General features: G+C 45.4%; 1 protein-coding gene across 1 annotated transcript in view; it reads right to left on the reverse strand.

Annotated features, from left to right (window-relative positions):
- The window catches only part of PPP2R5B (protein phosphatase 2 regulatory subunit B'beta), a 134437-nt gene extending 132316 nt beyond the window's left edge, over positions 1–2121 (reverse strand). The window contains exon 1 of the mRNA XM_033955630.1: positions 72–2121. Coding sequence (XP_033811521.1) covers positions 72–276 — 205 coding nt within the window. The 5' untranslated portion in view covers positions 277–2121. The remainder of the gene's footprint in view (positions 1–71) is intronic.
- Between the last annotated feature and the right edge of the window lie 21391 nt (positions 2122–23512).

Here is a 23512-nt window from a genome sequence, read left to right on the forward strand (position 1 = left end):
GCAGTTGCGGAGTGAAGGGAGGTCTCTGTATGCTGGGTATCACATATATATATATGCATGCCTTTTCTTACCTTTCAGCAGTGGGAGAGGGGCGAGCTCTTGCTGGTTACTCTGATACCGGAACTGGGACGAACTGTGGGACCTCCGCTGGCGAGAACGCCGCAGGGACCGCCGAGAGAAGCCATCCACCTTGTCTGCAGGAGGAACTGGCGAGAGCCCTGGTGAGGATGGGCTAGTCGGTGTTATCGCCGGGGGGAGCTTGGTCTCCATGGTCATTCACAGTGCCTATAGCCAGCAAGTTGTTTTGTGATAATGGAGATGGGACTTTTGCACTCCCCCACTTTTGAAAGTACAGTATTAATTTATCTTGCCAACTCCGGGTGAAGAGGCCAGAGATACAGTAACATATAGGCCAATTTGCTCAGGGCATCCACCAGCAGAACCTGTTTTTGGGTCTGCCTCACTTTTCCCAAGATGGCATAACTGCCAGCTCATGAATATTAATCTTTGATGCCTGCCAGCTAGGAGTTTTTGACTCTAAGATCTGGAAAATCTAATGCAGCCTCCACGCTCACCAAAAGTATTCCCCAGTTTAAGATGTGTCCACATTCCTCTGCATAGGGGAAACAATCGAAAGACTTTCATCAGTGTTTCTGTGTTGTTTACCAGGGGAAAAAATACAATTTTATCCGAGTATCACCTTTTCCCCCCACCCCACCTTACAAGATGACCTGATGCCCCCCAAAAGTTACATTGGTTCCTTCTTAACCAAATAAATTGGTCCAGATACAAAATTTGGCCTTCTGGTGTCATATGAGCCTCACCTACGTGGACACATTTCTATGGGAGCAGGACACCTCCTTTCTTAGAGTCAAGGTAAACATTTGCAAAGTCATTTTTTTCTCTCTCTGGTTGCCTGTTTCTGAAATGTTTTTTCTTCTTCTGTTCTGCTATTGACACATTATCATCGTGTCCAATCTGAAAGATTCCTGGTTCCAAAAGAAACTTCACATTATCTGTTTTGGTTTGTCCTGTGGAATTTGTTTATTTATTTGGGAGACTGGAACAGATTAAAAATAAAATTTCTGTCATCAGTATAGCCACAGGCCCACCACATCATATGGTCACCTTTCAGGAGTCAATAATCGGGCTTTTGTCAGATCCCTTGAGATGGTAAATGGGAATTTCTTCAGGGAGCCCAAACTCTGTCCAGCTTCTTTGCCATAGGGTTGGCTTCATCAATGTTTTAAATCACATGCCTTGCAGAAGCCTTTACATCACTCCTCGGCAGCCACCAGAAATGCCAAAAAATGTCACAAAGAAAAGATAAACAGGGAAAAAAAGGAGTCCCAGTTGACCAATCCTTCTGCTGTCTATGCATAGAAGGTAATGCAATGGTAAATGAATTTAGTTGTAACCTTCTCAAGGATGGGCAACTTTTATGGCTTTAACGACTGGGCTTAAATTAGGTTGTGCAGCCCAGGCAATAATGACCTGTAGCAACCCCCCTCGCTCCTGTTCCAATATCAAATGGTCCTTCTGGGGTCTTGGATGCAGGACAAGGGGCTGGGGGTGGTAATTAATATCTTGAGATCAAATCGTAAGCAGGTGGCAGACAACGCTCCAGGCTTTCAGGGTTAACTCTCCCTTCCCCTCTACCTTGCCTGCTCCCTTGCCTTTTATATTTTACCGTCGGGATTAGCTCAACCGTCCATGCCTTGTGATTTTTTCCCCCCCCACTATATTTAATGGTAGCAGCTTCCAGTGTTTTAGTGCAGCCCTAACCACCTTCGGGAGGGGTGGGGGCAAAGAAGACGCGATGCCTCCGGCTGGATGGGAGGCAGAGTTTGGGGGGGAGGGAGAGAGGGGGGTCTGCACCAGGCCGTTAGGGCTAAGAGAAAGCCAGATCCGCCGGCTCCGGATCCCACCAAGCGGCTGCCTAGCCTCCGTCCTCGAGGCGGCCGCGGATCCGGGCAAACGCCGCCGCTCACCCGTACCGGAGGGGTCTCGACGCACGAAGGTCTCGGAGCTGCCGCGCCGCAGCCCGGCTCTGCTGCATCCGCTGCCCCGACCGCCCCCCTCTCCTACCTCCAGAACGCGCTTCCTCGGTCTGACATTCACCCCACCCCCCTCCGCCTCCCCTGGCCTCGAGCACCTGACCCAATCCCGGAAGCTCCATTGGTCCGTCTAAAAATAGCACCTGCGTCACTGCTTTAGGATGATGTCACCCCCATCGGGCGCTGCTGCTGCTGCTGTCCCGGGAGCCGGGAGCTGGTCCAGATTTAAAGGCACAGCTATGCTCTTGCTACAGCCCGTGCCCCGTGACCGCCTCGAGTGTCATGTTAAAGTACTGGATTGGAGCGAGGAGCTAGCTGAAAGGGTTAATCCAGCCACCGTAGTGCGAAGCAGAGAGAAACGAATTTCACCCGGGTTCGATCCTGGAACCCACTGTGGGGGGGCTAAAAGAAATTAGCACCTTGTTTAAAATAATGCACATCTCCCTCCCTGGGTTCACTCTTCAGTCGTTTGTGCTGTATTCACGTGATGTCTGCATGGTGCGTTCATATAATAAGCCACTTTTCAGTTGTCTGTGCAGTAATTCTTTATCTATATAAGTGCCTGCATAGGGCTTTGACAATTAATTACTTTTCAGTTGTTCTATCTATGCTGTATTCCTCCTTTAACAGTATACGTGTGACGTTTGCTTAGGGCAGGGGTGTCCAATGTCGGTCCTCGAGGGCCGCAGTCCAGTCGGGTTTTCAGGATTTCCCCAGTGAATATGCATGAGATCTATTAGCATACAATGAAAGCAGTGCATGCAAATAGACCTCATGTATATTCATTGGGGAAATCCTGAAGACCCGACTGGACTGCGGCCCTCGAGGACCGACATTGGACACCCCTGGCTTAGGGCTTTGATAAAGATTTGCCTTTCAGCTCTATATTCATGGTTTACCTCATCTCTGCATAGTGAAAGATTTGAGGATGGGAGTTCCGATCATTTTTTTTTTTTTTTTTTAAATGATTAGGGGATTCTAATCTAAACTCACTACAATTTACTCTTTACTTGGTAGTGAGATGCTAAACTCGCTACAATTTACCACCTACAGAAAAGCAGTTTGCACAATATCAGAGGTGCCAAGTTTCCCAGTTCCTAGAGGAAGATTTCTTGGCCAATGCTGGTTTTAAACTCACATTCCAAAGCAGAATGGTAATTGTTGTCCCTAGAGCAGTGGTTCCCAACCCTGTCCTGGAGGAACACCAGGCCAATCGGGTTTTCAGGCTAGCCCTAATGAATATGCATGAAGCAAATTTGCATGCCTATCACTTCCATCATATGCAAATCTCTCTCATGCATATTCATTAGGGCTAGCCTGAAAACCCGATTGGCCTGGTGTTCCTCCAGGACAGGGTTGGGAACCACTGCTCTAGAGAATGACATGGGGAAAAATTTGACCCCCCATACCCACGGGATCTGTCTCCATCCCCATCCTGTCCCCACCAGTTCTGTCCCTGTCTTTGCCCCATCCCCATCGAGGCTTGTGCAGATGAAGACAGAGCTTGCAGGGATGGAGATAGATCGCAAGGGGCTGTGGACAAATTTGTCCCTGTGTCATTCTCTAGACCAGGGGTAGGCAATTCCGGTCCTCAGTCACAGGCAGGTCAGGTTTTCAGGATATCCACAATAAATATGCATGAGATAGATTTGCATCTCAAGGAGACAGTGCATGCAAATCCATCTCATACATATTCATTATGGATATCCTGAAAACCTGACCTGGCTCCGGCTCTCGAGGACCGGAATTGCCTAACCCTGCTCTAGACCCTGCCTAGTTCTACCCAGTGCCACTGAAATCAGGGCATGTCAGAAATCTAGGACTGCCCTAAAAGCTTCCTCTTGAACTGGGTAATTTGGCAGCTTTGTAGAATCGGGGGAGGGGGGGGGGTGCTCAACATCATAAAACCTTGGTCTCTCGCAAGCGTCAAGGGCTGCCAAGTCAGGTTTTCAAGGTATTCCTTATGAGTGCATGAGAAAGATTTGCATGAAAGTAATAGGTGTACAAATGTTTCTCATGCATATTCATTAACCCTAAATTTTAAAAAAAGCTATTTAAATCTCTATTCAGAGCACTCATCATTAACCATTAATGTAAATACATAATACTTTTATTAATCTCCTTAAATAATTATCATCATACCTCATACAACATCACCATAGATATAGAGCCCACCCAGTTCATACATTAATTCTAAAATCCTCATAAAAGATTTCATGAAATGTTCACCCATCACTCGGGTATAGCAGCAACCAATTAACACCAATGTCCAACACCAGCATACAAAATGCTTGGATTCACAAGTTCTCTCTCAGAATTACTCTTCAATTTGAAGCAAATGAAGAGTATTTCTGAGAGAGAACTTGTGAGAAACTTGCTGCTTTCAATTTAAAGATTTTTACTTATGCAGATGATATTACGATCTTAGGCAGCGGAATGCTTTTTTGTTTGGAGGTCCTGATAGTACTAATTGTAATACCATTTTTTCCATTCATTTTTCATATACTGTATACATCTATAATAATAAAACGCTAAGCGCGCATGCACACTCTTAACGCCGTGTTGCCTGATTTGTAGTTCCGTGACCGACAGAGTGCGCATGTGCGCTTACCACACATCTCTCTGTCTCGCAGCGGACTTGCTGGCTCCGGCCAGACAAAGTTCATTTTTTTGTTCAAAGCCCCCACCACGGCTCCTCTATTGAACCTCACCAGAGTCGGAGAAGACGTCCGACTCTGGCGGGGATCGAGAGAAGAGACTTGGCTTTGAACTAAAAAAGGAACTTTGTCTGGCTGGAGCCGGCAAGCCCGCTGCGAGACAGAGAGATGGCATCTGAATATTAACAGTGACTCGGCAACGGGGGAAGAAACCTAAAGCTTACGTCTGACCGGCTTCCTTCCTGCCCCCCCTTCCCTTCCCGCGGTCCCGACTACAAACCTACCGATTCCAGCAGCGTGTGCAGCACTCTACACACGCTGCTTCGGGGCCTTCTACTGCCCTGATTTGCTCTGCCGCATCTCTAATGATGTCATCAGGGACGTGCCAGAGTAAATCAGGGCAGTAGAAGGCCCCGAAGCAGCGTGTGTAGAGTGCTGCACATGCTGCTGGAATCGGCAGGTTTGTCAGGATCACGGGAAGGGAAGGGGGTGGGGCAGTAAGGGAGCAGGCCAGACCGTGAGAAGAGAAAGGGGAGGTAGGGGAAACGCTGCTGCTGCACAGGGAAGTGGTGTGGGGGGAGGGAAATGGAGGGGGAGGGAATGCTGCTGCTGTGGCTGCTGCACAGGGAAATGGAGGGGGAGGGAATACTGCTGTGGCTGCTGCACAGGGAAGTGGGGGGAGAGAAATGCTGCTGCATAGGAGGCAGGGAGAGAAACAGATAGTTAGAAAGAAAGACAGACAGCGGGAGGAAGGGAGACGGAAAGAAAAGAAGAAAGACACAGGGGCAGGGAGAGACACAGAAAGACAGACAGACAAAGGGGGCCAGGGAGAGAGACAGACAGAAAGAAAGACAACGGGAGGGAAAGAGAGAGACAGAAATAAAGACAGACAGACATATATTCTAGTACCCGTTAATGTAATGGGCTAAAATACTAGTACAATATAATCTTATTAACAACACATAATGGTTAACCACAAAATCAAACTACACAAAGTACACTGTATGCTTCTTAACATTCATTCCTACCAGAACACCTGGCCTTGGTCACACATGCAGAACACAGATAACCCCTATGCAAATACGGGACCACAAACTATAAGTACTAATATATAAAAATGAAACACTAAGATGCAAGACTCTGCATACGATGCAACGCCACAGAAACAATGAAACATGCCCCCCTAATACTGTGTAAAAAATGAAGATTGTAGATGTAAATGTAAATGTGAAAAAACTGATACATAACAATCACCACTTTACAAATTAACAAATGGAAATAAAACAAATAATGAGAAATAAGAAAATATAATTTTATTGGACTAATCCATTTTTTCAATTAGCTTTCAGAGGCCAAATCTTTCTTCAGGACAGTACAGTATACTGCTGTTATGGTATCCTGTCCTGACTTGAGGAAAGGAGTTTAGTCCCCCCCCCCCAAATTGCCTTATTTCCATTTCCTATTTATAAACTTTTATCAATACAGTTACAATACTACTTGATTCTACATAAAGCAACCAAAAAATTATTTCTACTTTTTTGTACGTTTGTACATTTCTGTACTTTGTACTTTTGTTGTACGTTTCTGCTTTAATCATTTTCTCTTCGCTCTCTTCTTTCTATGCAGTGTTTGCCCTCTCTCCCTTCCATGCAACATCTGCCTCTCTCTTTTCCCCTTCCATCCAGCCTCTCTCTACCCCTTCCATCTACTGTCCACCCTCTCTCTGCCCATTGCATTCACTGTCCACCCTCTCTGCCCTTTCCATCCAGTGTCCACCCTCTCTCTTCCATATGGCATCTTCCCTCTTTCTGTGTCCCTTCAATAAACTGTATATCCTGTGCCCCTTCTCTCCTTTGTACATGATTCATTTCAGCTTCACCCCCTCTTCATTTTTCTGTCTCCACCTCCTCCCCTATGCTCTGGCATCTCTCTCTTCTCATTTCCTTCCTTCTTCCCACTCCACCCCATGTTCTGGCATCTCTATCTGATTCCCTCCCCCTATGCCCTTGCATCTCTGTCCTCTCCTCTTCTATCTCTCCCTCTCCCTCCATGCTCTGGCACCTCCTCTCCTTCCTTTACCTCTGGCCTGGCATTTGGCTCCTTAGTTTCCCTTCCCTCCCCACATGCCCTGGCATCTCTCTCCTTCCATCTCCTCTCCTTTCCCCTGGTCTGGCATCTGTCACCTTCCCTCCCCCCACCCATGCCCTGGCATCTATCCCTCCCCCTCCATGGTCTGATATCTCCTTTCCTTCTTTCCTTTCCCTCCCTCCCATGGGCTTGACATCTCTCTTTCCTCTCCTCTCCCCAGTTGGATGCAGCAGCAGCATTTCTCTTCCCCCTTCCCTGTTTCACACAGCTGTTGGCAGCGCAGCATTCACAACTCACTGCTCCTGCTTGCTTTGGGTCTTCCTCGCTGCTGGGTCCCACCTACTTTCTGTTTCTGTGAAGGCAGGACCCGGCAGCGAGGAAGGCCCGAAGCAAGCAGGAGCAGCAAGTTGTAAGCTTCCCTCCCTCCCTTTGACTCCCTTGCTGCCCTATCTCCCGCCATAGCCTGCAAATGAATTCACCCATACTCCGGGACTCTAACACTGTGCTTGCTGGCTTCGCTTCTCCTCCCTCCCCCTCATGATGTAACTTCCAGTTTTGGAGAAGGGTCAGGAATCTGGCAAGCATAGTGTTAGAGCCCCGGAGCATGGGTGAATTCGCTTACAGGCTATGGTGGGAGATAGAGTTTGTTCCCCCCTAACACTGGCCCTGGAGCGATGGCCAATTTTTGGGGAAGCCACGCCTATGATTACAATTGCAATTCTTATCACTTCAAATCTTAATGCTTTGCTTAATATCATTCAAGAGATTATGCAGTACATAATGGAAATTGAAATATGTTTTTAAAACCCGCCTAAATTGGCACTTGGATGATCAAAAAGACAGGTCATCCAAGTGCTGATAATCGAAACGGGGTTTAGACATATCTAAAAGCAGCTTAGGCCTTTTCACTGCCGCGGTATTCCCAGATTGAAAAGGGGCATTTTTGAAGGAGTGGTTAAGGCAGGAGGTAGGCGGGATGTAGGCCGACCTAGACTTAGTTGTCCTGCAGTGATAACTGGAAGTTTAATGAGACTTCCTAGATGGAACTTATATGTTGTGCCCCCCCACCTGCCATAAAAATCGGAATATAAAAGTACATACCTACCTCTAGAATATCAGCCCCTGGCATAGGAAAGCCTAGTAAAGCTGCACAGAGGTGGCCTAAGTAGTCTGGGGGGGGTAGGCTAGTGAACCATAGAGAGAAGGACCCAGGCCCATAAGCCACTGCATTTATGCTGGAAAATGTGCACCCAGCAAACCTCCCTGAAACCCTACTCTACTGCCATACAGGTGACACCTGCAGCCATAAGGGCTATTGGAGTGGTAGGATGGGTATAGTAGGTTTTGAGGGTGTTTTCGGGGGCTCACCATGACCTAAAAGGGAGTTGTGGAGAGATGTTTATGTGACACCCTTTTTATGAAGTTCACAGCAATGCCGTGTAAGATGCCCCGCTACTCTGTTGCCATGTCTGGGTGGTCAGTCCATCACTTTGCTGACCCCTCCCACTTCCAAAATGTCTTGTTCTAGGCGTTTTTGACTTGGACAAATTTTTGGCGGTTTGGACAATCAAATGGCTGGATGTAGAAGTAGATGATTCTCGAAAAAAAATATTTTGGACATATTTTTTAAGAATGAACTTTGGATGTTTCCGACTTTGAACGACTAATGTTCTAGGCCCAAAATGGACTGAGACTTTAAAAAAAAAAAAAATTATGCCGCTCCACGTGCATTGTGAATAATTGGATAAGAGACTATAAATTAAAATTTAATCTGGACAAAACCAAGTTCTTTATTTCCTCTCCTTCAAATCAAATGGTGGAGAGTAGCTTAACTTTAGGTGAAGCCATATACCTTATTGAGTCGGAAATTAGAATATTAGGTGTGCATCTAGATACAAACGTCTATGAAGGCATTTACTTCTGTGTTGGTCAAAAAATGTTTTTTCATCTTGTGGAAACTACGCACTATTAAATCCTTCTGTGACCCTAGCTCGTTTAGAATCTTGGTACAATCCTTGATTCTTAGCACCCTGGATTATTGTAATTCAGTTCACCTTGCTGGGCAACGTGCAAATTTAGTTAGATTACATAAAGCTGAATCAGAATCTGGCGCTATACTTCAAAGATGTCTTTAAAAAGAAAGGTTTTAAGGCTGATTTAAATTTGGAAGCACAAGCTTCTTGTGTAATATTCGTAGGGAGGGAGTTCCAAAGTGTGGGTGTTATGACCGAAAAGATTGTTTTGTGAGTCGTATCATAGACCAGTGTTCTTCAACCTTTTTACACCTATGGACCGGCAGAAATAAAAAAATTATTTTGTGGACCGGTATCGGTCCGCAGACTGGCGGTTGAAGAATACTGGGCTAAGTCGTGGGCCAGACCCTACCCATCTCTACCCAATCTCCACTCCAGACCCTGCCCCCATAGTCCTAATTGTAACACTATTTTTTCCATTCATTTTTCATATATACACACAATATAATCTTATTAACAACGCATCGATCGCATCGCGGACCGGCAGTTGAAGAACACAGTTTTGGGCCTGATGCACATGCTGGCCCTGTGGACTGGCAGGAAATTTCTGTGGACTGGTACCGGTCCATGGACCGGTGGTTGAAGAACAGTGTCATAGACTATCTGGCGAATAGAGGGAATTGCAAGAAGGTTATGGGAGACATACTGTAGGTATTGGGCAGGGTGGGATTTGTAATTCTACCTGTCAGAAAAGGTAGTAATCGGAGTAATCTTGAGGTCATGTATGGAACTACACTTCTCCCTCTGCATTTGCTGTGGTAGGGAATTAATAGACCCGCGAATACAGAAAAAACGCAAATAACGTTTTCATATGTTATTCGCTGTTTTCTATTAAAAACCATCGTGAATATGGCGCAACTGCGAATAACATGGTGGGAGACCTGGCCTGTTCCTGAAGGAGAGGCAAAACACGGTGAAGAAAGTGCTGGGAATCAGCGATTTTCTCTGTAAACGCTTAGAATCAGCGATTTCTCTAAGCAAGTTGATGTAATTTGGGGGGGGAGGAGTCAGCAAGCTAAAAACCGTGAATAATCAAAACCGCGAATGCTGAAACCGGGAATACGGAGGGAGAAGTGTAGAAGTCTATCTATAAAAGCTGGCGATCAAATTGGATAGGATGATTTTTATTGTTTGTACTTATTTTGATAGTTATTTTTGTTTTATTACTATTATGTATGTTTTATTGTGAGCCGCTTAGGCTTTTAAGTGGATTATAAATATTTTTAATAAATAAATAAATGACGGCAGAATGGTCCATCCAGTCTGCCCTATAATCACAATTTATTTCTGGGCCATAGACCTTAGAAGTCTACCCAGTACTTAGTTTCTAACTACTGGAGTTGCCATTGAAGCTCACTCAAGCCTATCCAAACCATCTTATTTGTGGGATTCAGACCGTGAAAATTAACCCATTCATATTCCAATTAGTGATCCTTTGTGTTCATCCCATGCTTTTTTGAATTCCATCACCCATCACAGTTTTCCTCTCCACCACCTCCCTCGGGAGGGCATTCCAGGCATCCACCGCCCTCTCCGTGAAAAAGAATTTCCTAACATTATTCTTAGTCTCTCAACCTCAATTTATGTCCTCTAGTTTTACCAATTTCCCTTCTCTGGAAAAGATTTGGTCCTATATTAATACCTTTCAAATATTTAAATTTTACCAAACCAAAGCCCAAAAGACTGTGGAGCTGAATGTTGCTGATTGAGACCTTTATTCAAAATAGAAGAGTCAATAAATTGTATCCACAATTTGGAAGGGGCCCCAACACGGTCCATGTTTCAACCTATGTGTCTTCCTCAGGGGTCCAAGTGTGGTCCCTCCTCTCCTCCAGCGTATACATGTTGAGGCCTTCTAGTCTTTTCTCATACTTCTTTTGGCGCAAACCCCCTACCATTTTTGTCCTTTTCCTCTGGACTGTTTCAAGTCTTTTTATATCCTTGACCAAAACTGAACACAATACTCCAAGTGATTCTTCACCAATGGCCTGTATAGCAGCATCAATACCTGCTTTCTTCTGCTGGTTATGCCTCTATACAGCCTAGCATCCTCCTGGCTACAGCCACTGCCTTGTCACACTGCATTGTCATGTTCAGATCCTCAGATACTGTCATCCCAAGGTCCTTCTCTCCATCTGAGCATATCAGCCTCTCGCCTCCCAGCACATACGGCTCCCTCAAATTTCTACTCCCCAAATGCATCATTCTGCACTTTAACATCAGCCTCTAAGAAAGGGAGCACATGGGAGTCACAGAGAAGAAAATCATTCATCCGCCAGCCACAAGAGTCCTCTCTACTCCAACCCTTGTGAAGGACAAGCAAAAGAGGGACATAGTCAGACCAAACCCACGGTTCAATAGTAGATCTCAAAACTCTCAGCAACGTAGCTCGAGGGGGTAAACCACATATCAATTCTACAGCCTGTTTTACAAAGCCGCGCAATAGCTCCAAAGCCCTTTAAATCTCTATGGGCTTCGGGGCCATTACTGCGCAGCAGCCAGTAGTGCGGCTTTGTAAAACAGGCCCTTAGTATACGAATTATGTAATGTGGAGTAGAACTTATAGTCTCACACACCAGGATGTTGGAAGCGCTACACATCCACCAGGTCATGATAGCGAAGAAAACGAAGAAATGTGTGATGGTCCCCTCGAGCATAGCGAATAGCTGAAGTAGAATTATCCTCCTGGGGATAACAAGTAAGGTTGAAGTCCCCTCCAATAAAGACAGTACCTTCCGCATGATCCAGTAACAAACGCTCCAAGAGCACAAAAAAGGCACCCTGGCCAGTATTGGGAGCGTACACATTCAACAAATGGTATAAGCGGCCATCTATCTCACCCTTAACAAGAATGTACCACCCCTCAGGATCTCGAATAACCTCTCTCAGTGAAAATTGAATATTTTTATGAAAAAGAATGGCCACCCTATGAGTGATGGATTTTATTGGAAGCAAGAAAAACAGACGGATAAGCAATATGGGATAATTTCTCAGATCTAGGTAAGAAATGTGTTTCTTGAATAAATCCCACTGCCACTTTCAGGCGATGCAATTCCTTAAACAATAAGCTCCATTTCTGTTGAGTATTCAAACCATGAACATTATACGATAACAAGGTATAATGTTCATGGTATCAGTCATTGTCCCCTAATGAAATATAGACAGAAGAAACCAAAAATAGACTCCAAGCTGCCAAAAGAAACATTTCACTCAGACCCCCTTCGCACTCACCAAGCAAACAAACTACTGTCAAACTCCCCAACACTCACCCACAAAAACACTCAGTTCCCTCCCCTTGCCTCCCAAACCCCCTATCCAGCTCCCCATCCCAACCCCACATGGTCCATCCACCGAAGTACATGGAAACCATGCTCACAGAAAGTGTAGAGAAATAACCCACAGAACCTCCAATGCATATACAGCAAGAAATGTAAAAAACAGCCCCATCACCCCAGCAAGATAAAACAGTAAACAAGCTAAACAATAATAGCAGAAAAAAATAGCAAAGTTCTCAGGCCCACAGAAGTCACCAAAATGACCCTCAAGGGGAGGCCGTGGCAGAAGGGCAGCAGGCCGCAGAACTGATCACTCTCTGCCAGCCCAAATTCCGCACCAATTTAGGCGCAGGGGAGTGGTGCGGCAGCGGCGGCAGCTCAGAGGCCTGTAAAATGCCCACCTCCACCAGCCAAGCCCTCACATCCACCACCATGACAGCCGAATAGGTCTTGCCGGCATGAGTAAAAGCCAAGCCAATGGGATACAGTCAGTGGTATCGGATGTTGTGCTCCCGAAGCAGCAGTGTCGGCGAAGCAAAGTAGCTGGAGCCACATGAGGATAAATATCAATGTCCACTTCTTCCCACTTGGCTGTACCCCCTTGTCACCGAACAGTACGCAGCACGTGGTCCTTATTGAAGTAACGATGAAAGCATGCCACAATATTGCTGGGCCGATTAAGGTCACGTGGCCCTGCTATGCGATGAGCCCGATCAAGCAAGGGTTTTCCCACCTCCACCGGCGTGCCTGCAGCCTCCAGAGCCTTGATACAAATATGCTGTATCACTTCCATACACCGGGCGTCAGAGACAGTATCAGGCATGCCCCGAAAACAGAGGTTGCAACGGCGTGAGCGATTCTCTAAGTCCTCCATTTTCAGCGTAGTGGACTCCGCTCGCTCTTCCAAGGCAGTTCAGTGCCGTGGGTCTCCAACACCGTTTTCGCTTCCCCCAACTGGCTCCCGATGTCGCCCACATCATGCTTCAAATCAGCCAACGCCCCACTGATGTCTGTGTGAATAGAGGTAAGTTCTTCTGTGAGCTCTTGAAACCAACCTCGCAGTTCTTGTCGCAGTTGCGGCAAGGAAGTCTCTGGGGGCTGATCTGCGGCAGACCCACCAGCACGCTTCGGCACCATTTTGGAATCAGGTTTAGAGGGCCCACTCAGCAGCGGCGAGAAAAGAACATAAGAATTGCCGCTGCTGGGTCAGACCAGTGGTCCATCCTGCCCAGCAGTCCGCTCAGACGGCAGCCCTCTGGTCAAAAACCAGTGCCCCAACTGAGACTAGCCCTACCTGTATACGTTCCGGTTCAGCAGGAGCTTGTCTAACTTTGTCTTGATTTCCTGGAGTGTGTTTTCCCCTATGACAGACTCCGGAAGAGTGTTCCAGTTTTCTACCACTCTCTAGGTGAAGAAGAACTTCCTTACGTTTGTACGGAATCTATCCCTTTTAAACTTTAGAGAGTGCCCTCTCATTCTCCCTACCTTGGAGAGGGTGAACAACCTGCCCTTATCTACTAAGTCTATTCCCTTCAGTACCTTGAATGTTTCGATCATGTCCCCTCTCAATCTCCTCTGTTTGAGGGAGAAGAGGCCTAGTTTCTCTAATCTTTCGCTGTACGGCAGCTCCTCCAACCCCTTAACCATCTTAGTCGCTCTTCTCTGTACCCTTTCGAGTAGTACCGTGTCCTTCTTCATGTACGGCGACCAGTGCTGGATGCAGTACTCCAGGTGAGGGTGCACCATGGCCCGGTACAGCGGCATGATAACCTTCTCTGATTTGTTTGCGATCCCCTTCTTTATCATTCGTAGCATTCTGTTTGCCCTTTTCGCCACCACCGCACATTGCACGGACGGCTTCATCGACTTGTTGGTCAGAACTCCCAAGTCCCTTTCCTGGGAGGTCTCTCCAAGTACCGCCCCGGACATCCTGTATTCGTGCATGAGATTTTTGTTACTGACATGCATCACTTTACACTTATCCATGTTGAACCTCATCTGCCATGTCGATGCCCATTCCTCGAGCCTGATTATGTTACGTTGTAGATCTTCACAATCCCCCTGCGTCTTCACTACTCTGAATAACTTCGTATCGTCCGCAAATTTAATCACCTCGCTCATCGTACCTATGTCCAGATCATTTATAAAGATGTTGAAGAGCACGGGTCCAAGCACCGAGCCCTGCGGCACCCCACTGGTGATGCTCTTCTAGTCCGAGTATTGTCCATTTACCCCCACTCTCTGTTTCCTATGCTCTAGCCAGTTTTTAATCCACGTGGGTATTTCACCCTCGATTCCATGGCTTGCAATTTTCCGAAGTAGTCGTTCATGCGGAACCTTGTTGAACGCCTTCTGAAAGTCCAGATATACAATGTCGACCGGGTCGCCCTTGTCTATCTGCCTGTTTACTCTGTCGAAGAAGTTCAGCAAGTTCATCAAACAAGATCTGCCTTTGCTGAAACTGTGCTGGCTGGTCCTCATCAGACCGTATTTGTCAAGGTGATCAATGATGCGGTCCTTTATCAGCACCTCTACCATCTTTCCTGGTACCGAGGTCAGACTCACCGGTCTGTAGTTTTCCGGGTTTCCCCTCAAACCTTTATTGAAGATCGGCATAACATTCGCCACCTTCCAGTTCTCTGGAATCTTTCCCGATTTGATTGACAGATTGGCTATTAGTTGAAGCAGTTCAGCTATGGTCCCTTTCAGTTCCTTGATGACCTTCGGATAGATGCCATCCGGTTCCGGGGATTTATCGCTCTTAAGCCTATCAATCTGCCTGCATACCTCTTCTAGACTGACTGTTAAACCTGTCAGTTTCCCATTTTCACTTCCAGCATATAGCCTGATGTGTTCCGGTATGCTGTGTATATCCTCTTCAGTAAATACAGATGCAAAAAAACGTGTTCAGTGTGTCGGCGATTTCTTTGTCCTCCTTTAGCGCTCCCTTTATTTTTAAAAACATCTCGTGGCTTACACAAACGCAACGGCCCAGTCAAAGCATGCCAGAGATTCACACCCATTACAGAAAACGTCGACACAATAAGACATTAAAACATTTGAATAGACATCAGAAGGTTTAAGTAAAGATGGAACACATTGACAGATAAGGCAGTGACAGGAGTTAGGAAACAAGGAATTTAAAGAAAATTGCATATGATGTCAGAAATGTGCTTGAATATAATCTTAGCTAGGATAGCAGTGGACTGTCTGCCAAGTCTCTTCCCTGAAGAAGCCCTTTCTGGAAACGTCAATCGCTCCTCCTAAACTTACTTGCTCCACTTCATCACTGACGCTGAAACCGTGGATTGAAGACAAAGTTTTATTTTATTTTTCTTTCCAGCTTATGATTTATCTTTAATCTTATCTATTGTTTTGCCTTTTGTCTTTGTTTTGTTCTATTTCTATCATTTAAATTTCTCCAGAATTCTACTGTTCAACGACTCCCCCTTCTGCTTCTATTCCTTTCTCTCCTCTCTTCTACCTTCCAAAGTATTTAGATCAATGCTGTCTTGTTAAAATGTTTATTTTATTTTTATTTTTCCTCTAACTCTACTTTTCACTTCTCTATTACCCTCCAGGTACTTTAGTTAGATTGTGAGCCTTCGGGACAGTAAGGGAATTTTTCAAGTACCTTTCTTATTTCTAATCTTAATGTATATTTTCTGTAAACCGCTTAGAACCTAACGGATGTAGCGGTATATAAGAAATAAATTACATTACATTACAAATTACATTACATAAGAAAGTCCTACTACAGTGTGTGCTGTCAATGTTAGTCCTTAGATGTGTGCAACCAGCAACCAGCAAATTATGGGCTCCTTTTACTAAGGTGCGCTAGCGTTTTTAGCGCACGCAGGATATTATCGCAAGCTATGCGGCTAGAACTAACACCAGCTCATTGCTGGCGTTAAGGTCTAGCGCGCGGGGCCATTTAGCGTGCGCTTTTCCGTGTGTTAATGCCCTAACGCCCCTTAGCAAAAGGAGCTCTAATTGTTTCCTCCATGAAAGGCTTGGGAGAAGAGTCGGACTTTCATCTGATTCCTGAAGTAGAGACAGTCTTGTGTTAAGCTTAGCCTCTCAGGGAGTGCATTCCAGAGCGTGGGGGCTTCTCCAGAGACGGTTCGTTAGTGGATGTCACATCATGTGACCTAAATACAAGGGCAGAATCACAATTCAAGAAAGAGTTAAAGAAGCACAAAGGATCTCTCAGGGAGTGTGGAGCTGAGCAGTTGGTGCGGATGGGCAGACTGAAGAGGCCATATGGACTTTTTTTTTGTCATTATGTTCTATGTTTCTATGTTCAAGCACTGCAGAGCTGGCACCTATCGTCTCTGATCACAATCTGCATTATGTTCCCCATGATTGAATAAGTTTCACAATGGTAAGAGGGACTGAACAGGACAAACTTTCAAAAGCATTGTATGCAGGAAAATGAAATTATTGAATGATATTTATGTTACCATATAGATAATAGTGTAATATGTGTAATATCTACTGTTCTTTCATTTGTATGACACTGATTTTGATTAAAAATAATAAAGAATTTTAAAAAAGCATTATAAATACCTGTATCAGCTCACATTTGATAGTAAAATAAATAAACTGAAAATTTTTAAAATAAATACAGTAATTCCTTCTTTTAAAATAAGATTTCATGAGAAGTTTGGAAGACATACTTGTAGGTATTAGGCAGGGTGGGATTTGTAATTCTACCTGTCAGCAAAGGCTTAAAAGTGAATATTGGACACTGCAGGGTGACTGGACAAGCTATGCCAGCCTTGGCATAATGTATGTATGGGACTTGTAGTTCCTGCTTTTCTAGGAGACACCAGAAGTGCAAGTCACACTGATGCACTAGGTTTAAAACCAAGACTGGTTTAGCCTGATGCTGAAGATCTGCAATGGCTTTGTAAAATAAGGTACACAACTCTAGCCCTGGAGAGCTGCAAACTGGTCTGGTTTTCCAGGTGATCAAGCTATGAAAAGTAAATCAATTTGTTAAAAAGAACGTATGCAAATATGAAAGAATGAACGCTGAATTTTTGGGATATAGTAATGCATTTAGAAGGGTGTGCAGCCCGTTGACATCATTTGTTGAATCACATTAGTTGTCATGTACCTTTTCTTTTTAGTTAATTCCTTACACATCCAGGGTGGGAAGGCATCATTATTTCTTGTATTTAGTTTATTGAAATTCTATATGTGGTTATACATTTATGGATGAATGGGAGGAAGGGGGGGGGAGAGAAAATGATTGTTTTCAGAATGTTTGTATATTTAAAGTGCTATTCCTGATTCGTTTATGTTTAAAATTTTTGCAATGCACTGTTAATATTTGAAAATTAATAAAGATTAAAAAAAAAAAGAACATATGCATAGATAGCATGGATGTTGTAAAATAAAAAAACAAGCTGATGGTGGGCCCTGTAGGAAATTCTCTCTAGCTTAGGGCTACCATATAGCTCCAGAAAAAGAAGGATAGATTGAGACGTCTGGGTTTTACTTGCATTGCTTTCAATGCAAGCAAAACCCAAATTTCTGAATCTGTCCTCCTTACTTCCATTGCTTTCAATGGAAGTAAAACCCAGATGTCTCAATCCATCCTCCTTTTTCTGGAGCCATATGGTAACCCTACTCTGGCTTTACTAGCTCCGACCTAAGGGATAGGTGGGCTGGGCTTCGATTCACATTCCTATTAACAGAAAAGTTCCTTAACAGAGGATTTTTATGTTTAAACCAAATGTTTAATCAATCACCTCTACTAGAAGTGGCTCCAGAAATGTCCCCTCAGACTCCTGCTCTTCTACTAAAACCTGGTAGTCATAAAACATTAGATATTTCAGCTGAGATCCAAACAAGACTATTCAGAGGCTTCGTACTCAGGCTCTGCTCGGTCCCCTTCCATTTTTATTGGCTCAGCTCCTGCAGAATGGAAATAACATAGGAAGTGCAAGATGTGTTCTGGAGCAGCTGCCATTTACACAGAGCTGCCAAGTTACTGAGTTCCAGTAAAATTTAGGCTAGACCTAAGTTTCTAACATTTTGATTATGGTATAATATGGAACATGTTACACTGATTTCAGTGGGTTGAATAACAGAGATGCCAAGCTACCCAGTTTCAGGCTGGAGATTTTTGACCAATCCTGACTCTGAAATTACATCCCGAAGCAGTGTGGGATTTCTAGATCTTGATTCTACCTAATCCCATAATGTACTAGTGCTATCAATCTCATAATGTACTAGGATGGGGTGATCAGTAATCTAGGACTATCCCCAAATCTTCAGCTTGGAACAGGGTAACTTGGCATCTCTAGAATCAAGGACTACAAATACCACAGTTCTTTGGGATGTACATTCAAACCCAGGACTGGCCAAGAAATTTCTCTTTTGGAACTGGGTAATTTGGCAATTCTGGTTTCAGTCATTGTTAATGGTTAGGGTGAATATTAGCAGCTGCAGGTTCTTAGTCCCTGATTTCAAAGTGCCACGGTGCAGAGCTGCCAAGTTAACCAGTGCCAGTTTTTGGCCAGACCTGGCTTTAAACTTACATCACAAAGTAGTGTGGTACTTGTAGTCCCTATTCTACCCACTGAAAGAAGTGCTGCAGGTCCCATCAGGATGAGGTTGACAGAAATCCAGGACAGGTCTACAAATTTCCCTTCTGGAACTGGGAACTCTGCATGGTGTTTTTCATCTTACCTCTATCTCTTTCTTTTTAGGATCTTTTGCGGCCCACAAACCTCTCTGAAGCCAGGCACTTTATAGACCTCACAACAATATTTAAAAAGAGGGATTTTATTGTAAATCCTTACCTTATTCTTACTACACTGCCTACAATGGAAGATGATATTTAATGTGAGCATGCAAAATCCCAAAGCGGTATGGGATTTCTAGATCAGTGGTTCCCAACCCTGTCCCGGAGGACCATCAGACCAGTCGGGTTTTTGGGATAGCCCTAATGAATATGCAGGAGAGAGATTTGCATATAATTGAGGTGACAGGCATGCAAATCTGCTCCATGCATATTCATTAGGGCTATCCCAAAAACCCGACTGGCCTGGTGGTCCTCCAGGACAGGGTTGGGAACCACTGTTCTAGATTCTGATCCTCCCTAATCCCATAATGTACTAGTGCAGGGGTCCCCAAAGTCCCTCCTGGAGGGCCGCAATCCAGTCGGGGTTTCAGGATTTCCCCAATGAATATGCATGAGATCTATGTGCATGCACTGCTTTCAATGCATATTCATTAGGGAAATCCTGAAAACTTGACTGGATTCGGCCCTCAAGGAGGGACTTTGGGGACCCCTGTACTAGTGCTATCAATATGGCTCCAGAGGAAGGAGGATCTAATCTAATGCTTGATTTTATATACCGAGTCATCATTCAAGGAAAGCTCGACTCGGTTTACAATAGTTAAGTTATCAAATAAAAACCCAGAAAAGAATAAGACTAAGTTTGGTAAAGTTAATTTTCAAAGTGTTTAGCAAATAAAGTAGTTTTTAAGGATTTGCAAAAAGGTTGAAGTGAGCCAGAACTCCTTAAAAGAAGTGGAAGGTCGTTCCACAGTTGAGATAGCTTAAAAGTCAAAGAGTGACTGAAAAACTTAACTCCCTTGATCCCTTTTATGGAAGGAAGAGATAATTTGAATTGTTGATCACCCTCATGCAAAAGAAAATCTATAAACATTCCAGGATAGAGGAAGGAGAGGAGTAAAAATACCATGTAAAATTTTAAAAACAACACAGGCACACTTAAATTGAACTCTACAACAAACTAGGAGCCAATGAAAACTCTGAAGCAACGGTATCACGTGATCAAATTTACATTTCCCAAAAATCAATTTTGCAGCAGTATTTTGAATTAATTGCAATCTGTAGAGGCAAATTTTGGTAACACCAAGGTAAATAACATTGCAATAGTCGAGAAGAGATAAAATAATTGACTGAACTAAGGTGGAAAAGTGACAATGATGAAAGAGAGGTCTAACCTTCCTCAGCATACATAGATTGAGATATCCAGGTTTTACTTCCATTGAAAGCAATGGAAGTATGGAGGACAGATTGAGACATCTGGGTTTTAATTCCATTCAGTGGCATTGTACAAGGAGAGAGGGAGACAGCGAGGGGAGCGGTCCACCCCAGACACCATGTTGGTGGGGGCACCGACACTCCTCCTCCTCTCTGCCCACTGCCTCTTCTCATTCCTTCCTCCCCTTCCCTTCCCCCATACCTCTAGTTGAAGTTGTTCGCGACGGTCAACAATGTGATCTTCACGACCCCGTCGACTCTCCCACTGATGTCACTTCTGGGTGCCAAGCATAGGAAGCGATGTCAGAAGGGGAGCCAACGGGGTGGCGAGGAGCACATTGTTGACCGCAGTGAGCAATAACGTCAACTAGTGGTACAGGGGAAGGGAAGAGGGGGTGTACAGCAGGCAGGATCAGGGAAGGAGTGGGGGGCGGAGACAAGGAGGGAGGGGTGCCCCCCCAGATGCCTCTAACCCTCACTCTACCACTGCTTCCATTAAAAACAATGGAAGCAAACCCTGGATGTCTCAGTCTGTCCTTGGTGATGGGACAATCGCACGCCAGACACCAGCGCGCCGACAATTGAGCGCTGACAATTCGGTGCAAGACACAAGCGCGCTGTGGGAAAACTTAGTTTTAAAGAGCTCCGACGGAGGTGTGTGTGGGGGAACCCCCCACTTTACTGCATACTGTTCGCGCTGCCGTTGGGGGGGGGTGTGGAAATCGTAAAAAGTTCTGTTTTCTCTATAATAGAGGGTTCCAACCTCCCAACCCCCCCCCAACAGCAGCACAAACACTATGCAGTAAAGTGGGGGCTCCCCACTCACACCCCACTTCGGAACTCTTTAAAATTAAGTTTTCCCGCGGCACACTGGTGTATTGCACTGAATTGTCTGCCCTCCATTGTTGGCGCGCTGGTGTCTCACGCGCAACTGACTATGAACCCCATCCTCCTTTTTCTAGAGTCATATGGTAACCCTAAGTGAAATTCACCATCCAGGGAAAGGATCTTGGTGTCATTGTTGAGGATATGTTGAAACCCTCTGCTCAGTGTGTGGCGGCAGCTAAGAAAGCAAATTGAATTTTAGGAATTATCAGGAAAGGAATGGAAAATAAGGATGAGAATGTTATAATACCCTTGTATCTCTCTATGATACGGCCGCACCTCGAATACTGAGTGCAACTCTGGTCACCGCATCTGAAAAAAGATATAACGGATTTAGAAAAGGTACAGAGAAGGGCAATGAAAATTATAAAAGGAATGGGACGACTTCCATGAGAAAATGCTGAAGTGGCTGGGGCTCCTCAGCCTGGAGAAGAGACTGCTCAGGGGAGATATGATAGGTCTATAAAATACTGAGTGGAGTGGAACAGGTAGATGTGATTGTGAATTGCTTGTTTACTCTTTCCAAAAATACTAGGTTTAGGCAGCATGCGATGAAGCTCCTAAGTAGTAGATTTAAAACAAACCAGAGAAAATATTTCTTCAGTCAATGTGAAATTAAACTCTAGAATTTGTTGCTGGATAATGGGTGAAAGCAGTTAGCTCAACAGAGTTTAAAAAATGTTTGGATAATTTCCTAAAAAAGGCATCCATAAGCCATTTAAGAAGGACTTGGGGAAATCCACTGTTTATTCTTAGGATAAGCAGCATATAATCTTTTACTGCTTGAGATTTTGCCAGGTACTTGTGACCTGGGTTAGCCACTGTTGGAATCAGGATACTGGACTCGATGGACCTTTGGTCTGTCCCAGAATGGCAACTCTTATGTCCTTATGAATAGCATCCAGGGTTTGTTCTTGGTAGAGAATGACACGGGGTGGGTTCACACAGTAAATCGCAGCAAATCTGTGGGAATGGAAAAAATTGCAGCCGATTTATCACGGGAACGTGAGCAAGGCTTTTTAACACTCTGCAGGACCAGTAAAAAGCCTTGCTCCCATCTCCTCCCCAGCAACCCTCATGCCTTTTTTACTACTCTGAGGCTTTTCTTCTGCCAAGTCCCTCCTTGATGTAACTTCTGGTTTTGCGCAACCGGAAGTTACATCAAGAAGAGACTTGGCAGAAGGAAGGCCTTGGAGCTGGCCTCTGAAGATTCCTCATTGTGGCATAGCTAGCTCCTGAAAATAAAATAGGAGCTGGGCAACAGGGGAGCTGGGGGGGGGAAGCATAGAGATGCTGACCCATGTGTGTGGGGGGGGGAGAGGTGGGGGTGTGGAGGGACCTAAGGAGGGGGGATTTCTGGCTGGCTCCAGAACTGGTGCTGAAGGGAAGGGAAGTGCTGGATCAGGTCTGGGGTCTGGGGGATAGAGGTGCTGAACCCATGTGGGAGGGCTGGGGCTGGTAGTGGAGGAAAGAGAGAGAAGTGCTGTACCCTTGTGGTGGTGGGGAGGGAAAGAAGAGAGAAGCTGGGCCTATGTGAGGGGAGGGGACTGGAGCAGAAGTGAAGGAAGAGGTGCCAGACCCATGGCTGGGACCTGGAGGTAAGGGAGAGGTACTGGACCCATGGCTCTGATCTGGAACTAGAAGGAAGGGATAGAGATGTTGGACTTATGGGATCAGTGCTAGAGGGAAGATAGAGAGGTGTTGGAGGGAAGAGAGAGATGTGTTGGATCCTTGGGGAGCATTGAGGAAAGGGAGAGAGGTACTGGACCATGGGAGGGGGGGTGGCTGGAGGGAAGGGGAGAGGTGTGGTGGTGGGGAGGGAAAGGAGAGAGAAGCTTGGCCTATGTGTGGGGAGGGGACTGGAGCAGAAGTGAAGGAAGAAGTGCCAGACCCATGGCTGGGACCTGGAGGTAAGGGAGAGGTACTGGACCCATGGCTCTGATCTGGAACTAGAAGGAAGGGATAGAGATGTTGGACTTATGGGATCAGTGCTAGAGGGAAGATAGAGAGGTGTTGGAGGGAAGAGAGAGATGTGTTGGATCCTTGGGGAGCATTGAGGAAAGGGAGAGAGGTACTGGACCATGGGAGGGGGGGTGGCTGGAGGGAAGGGGAGAGGTGTTCATTTCTTGGGAGGAATGCTGAGGGAAGGGAGAGACGTGCTGGATCTGCAGGGAGGAGGAGAGAGAAGGGAAGAAAAAGAGAGATGCTGAACCAAGAGAATAAAGGAAGATGGAGGGAAATAACACAGTGGAGGGAGGGAGGGAGGAAAAAGAGGATGAGAGACACATTGGTGTACGGGAGTAAGATAGGGGAGAAGATGGACATAGTGGAGATATTCAAAAAGAGGGGAGCTAGTGGGCATGGATGAGAACATAGGGATAGGGGCACAAAGGGGAAAAATACATAGGGGTGGTATATGGATACAGTAGGTGGGGCAATGCCAGACATGGGAGAGTATATGGGCACAGAGGGAAAATGGCTGGACATG

The sequence above is a fragment of the Geotrypetes seraphini genome, chromosome 8, assembly GCF_902459505.1.
Source record: "Geotrypetes seraphini chromosome 8, aGeoSer1.1, whole genome shotgun sequence".
Taxonomy (NCBI): domain Eukaryota; kingdom Metazoa; phylum Chordata; class Amphibia; order Gymnophiona; family Dermophiidae; genus Geotrypetes; species Geotrypetes seraphini.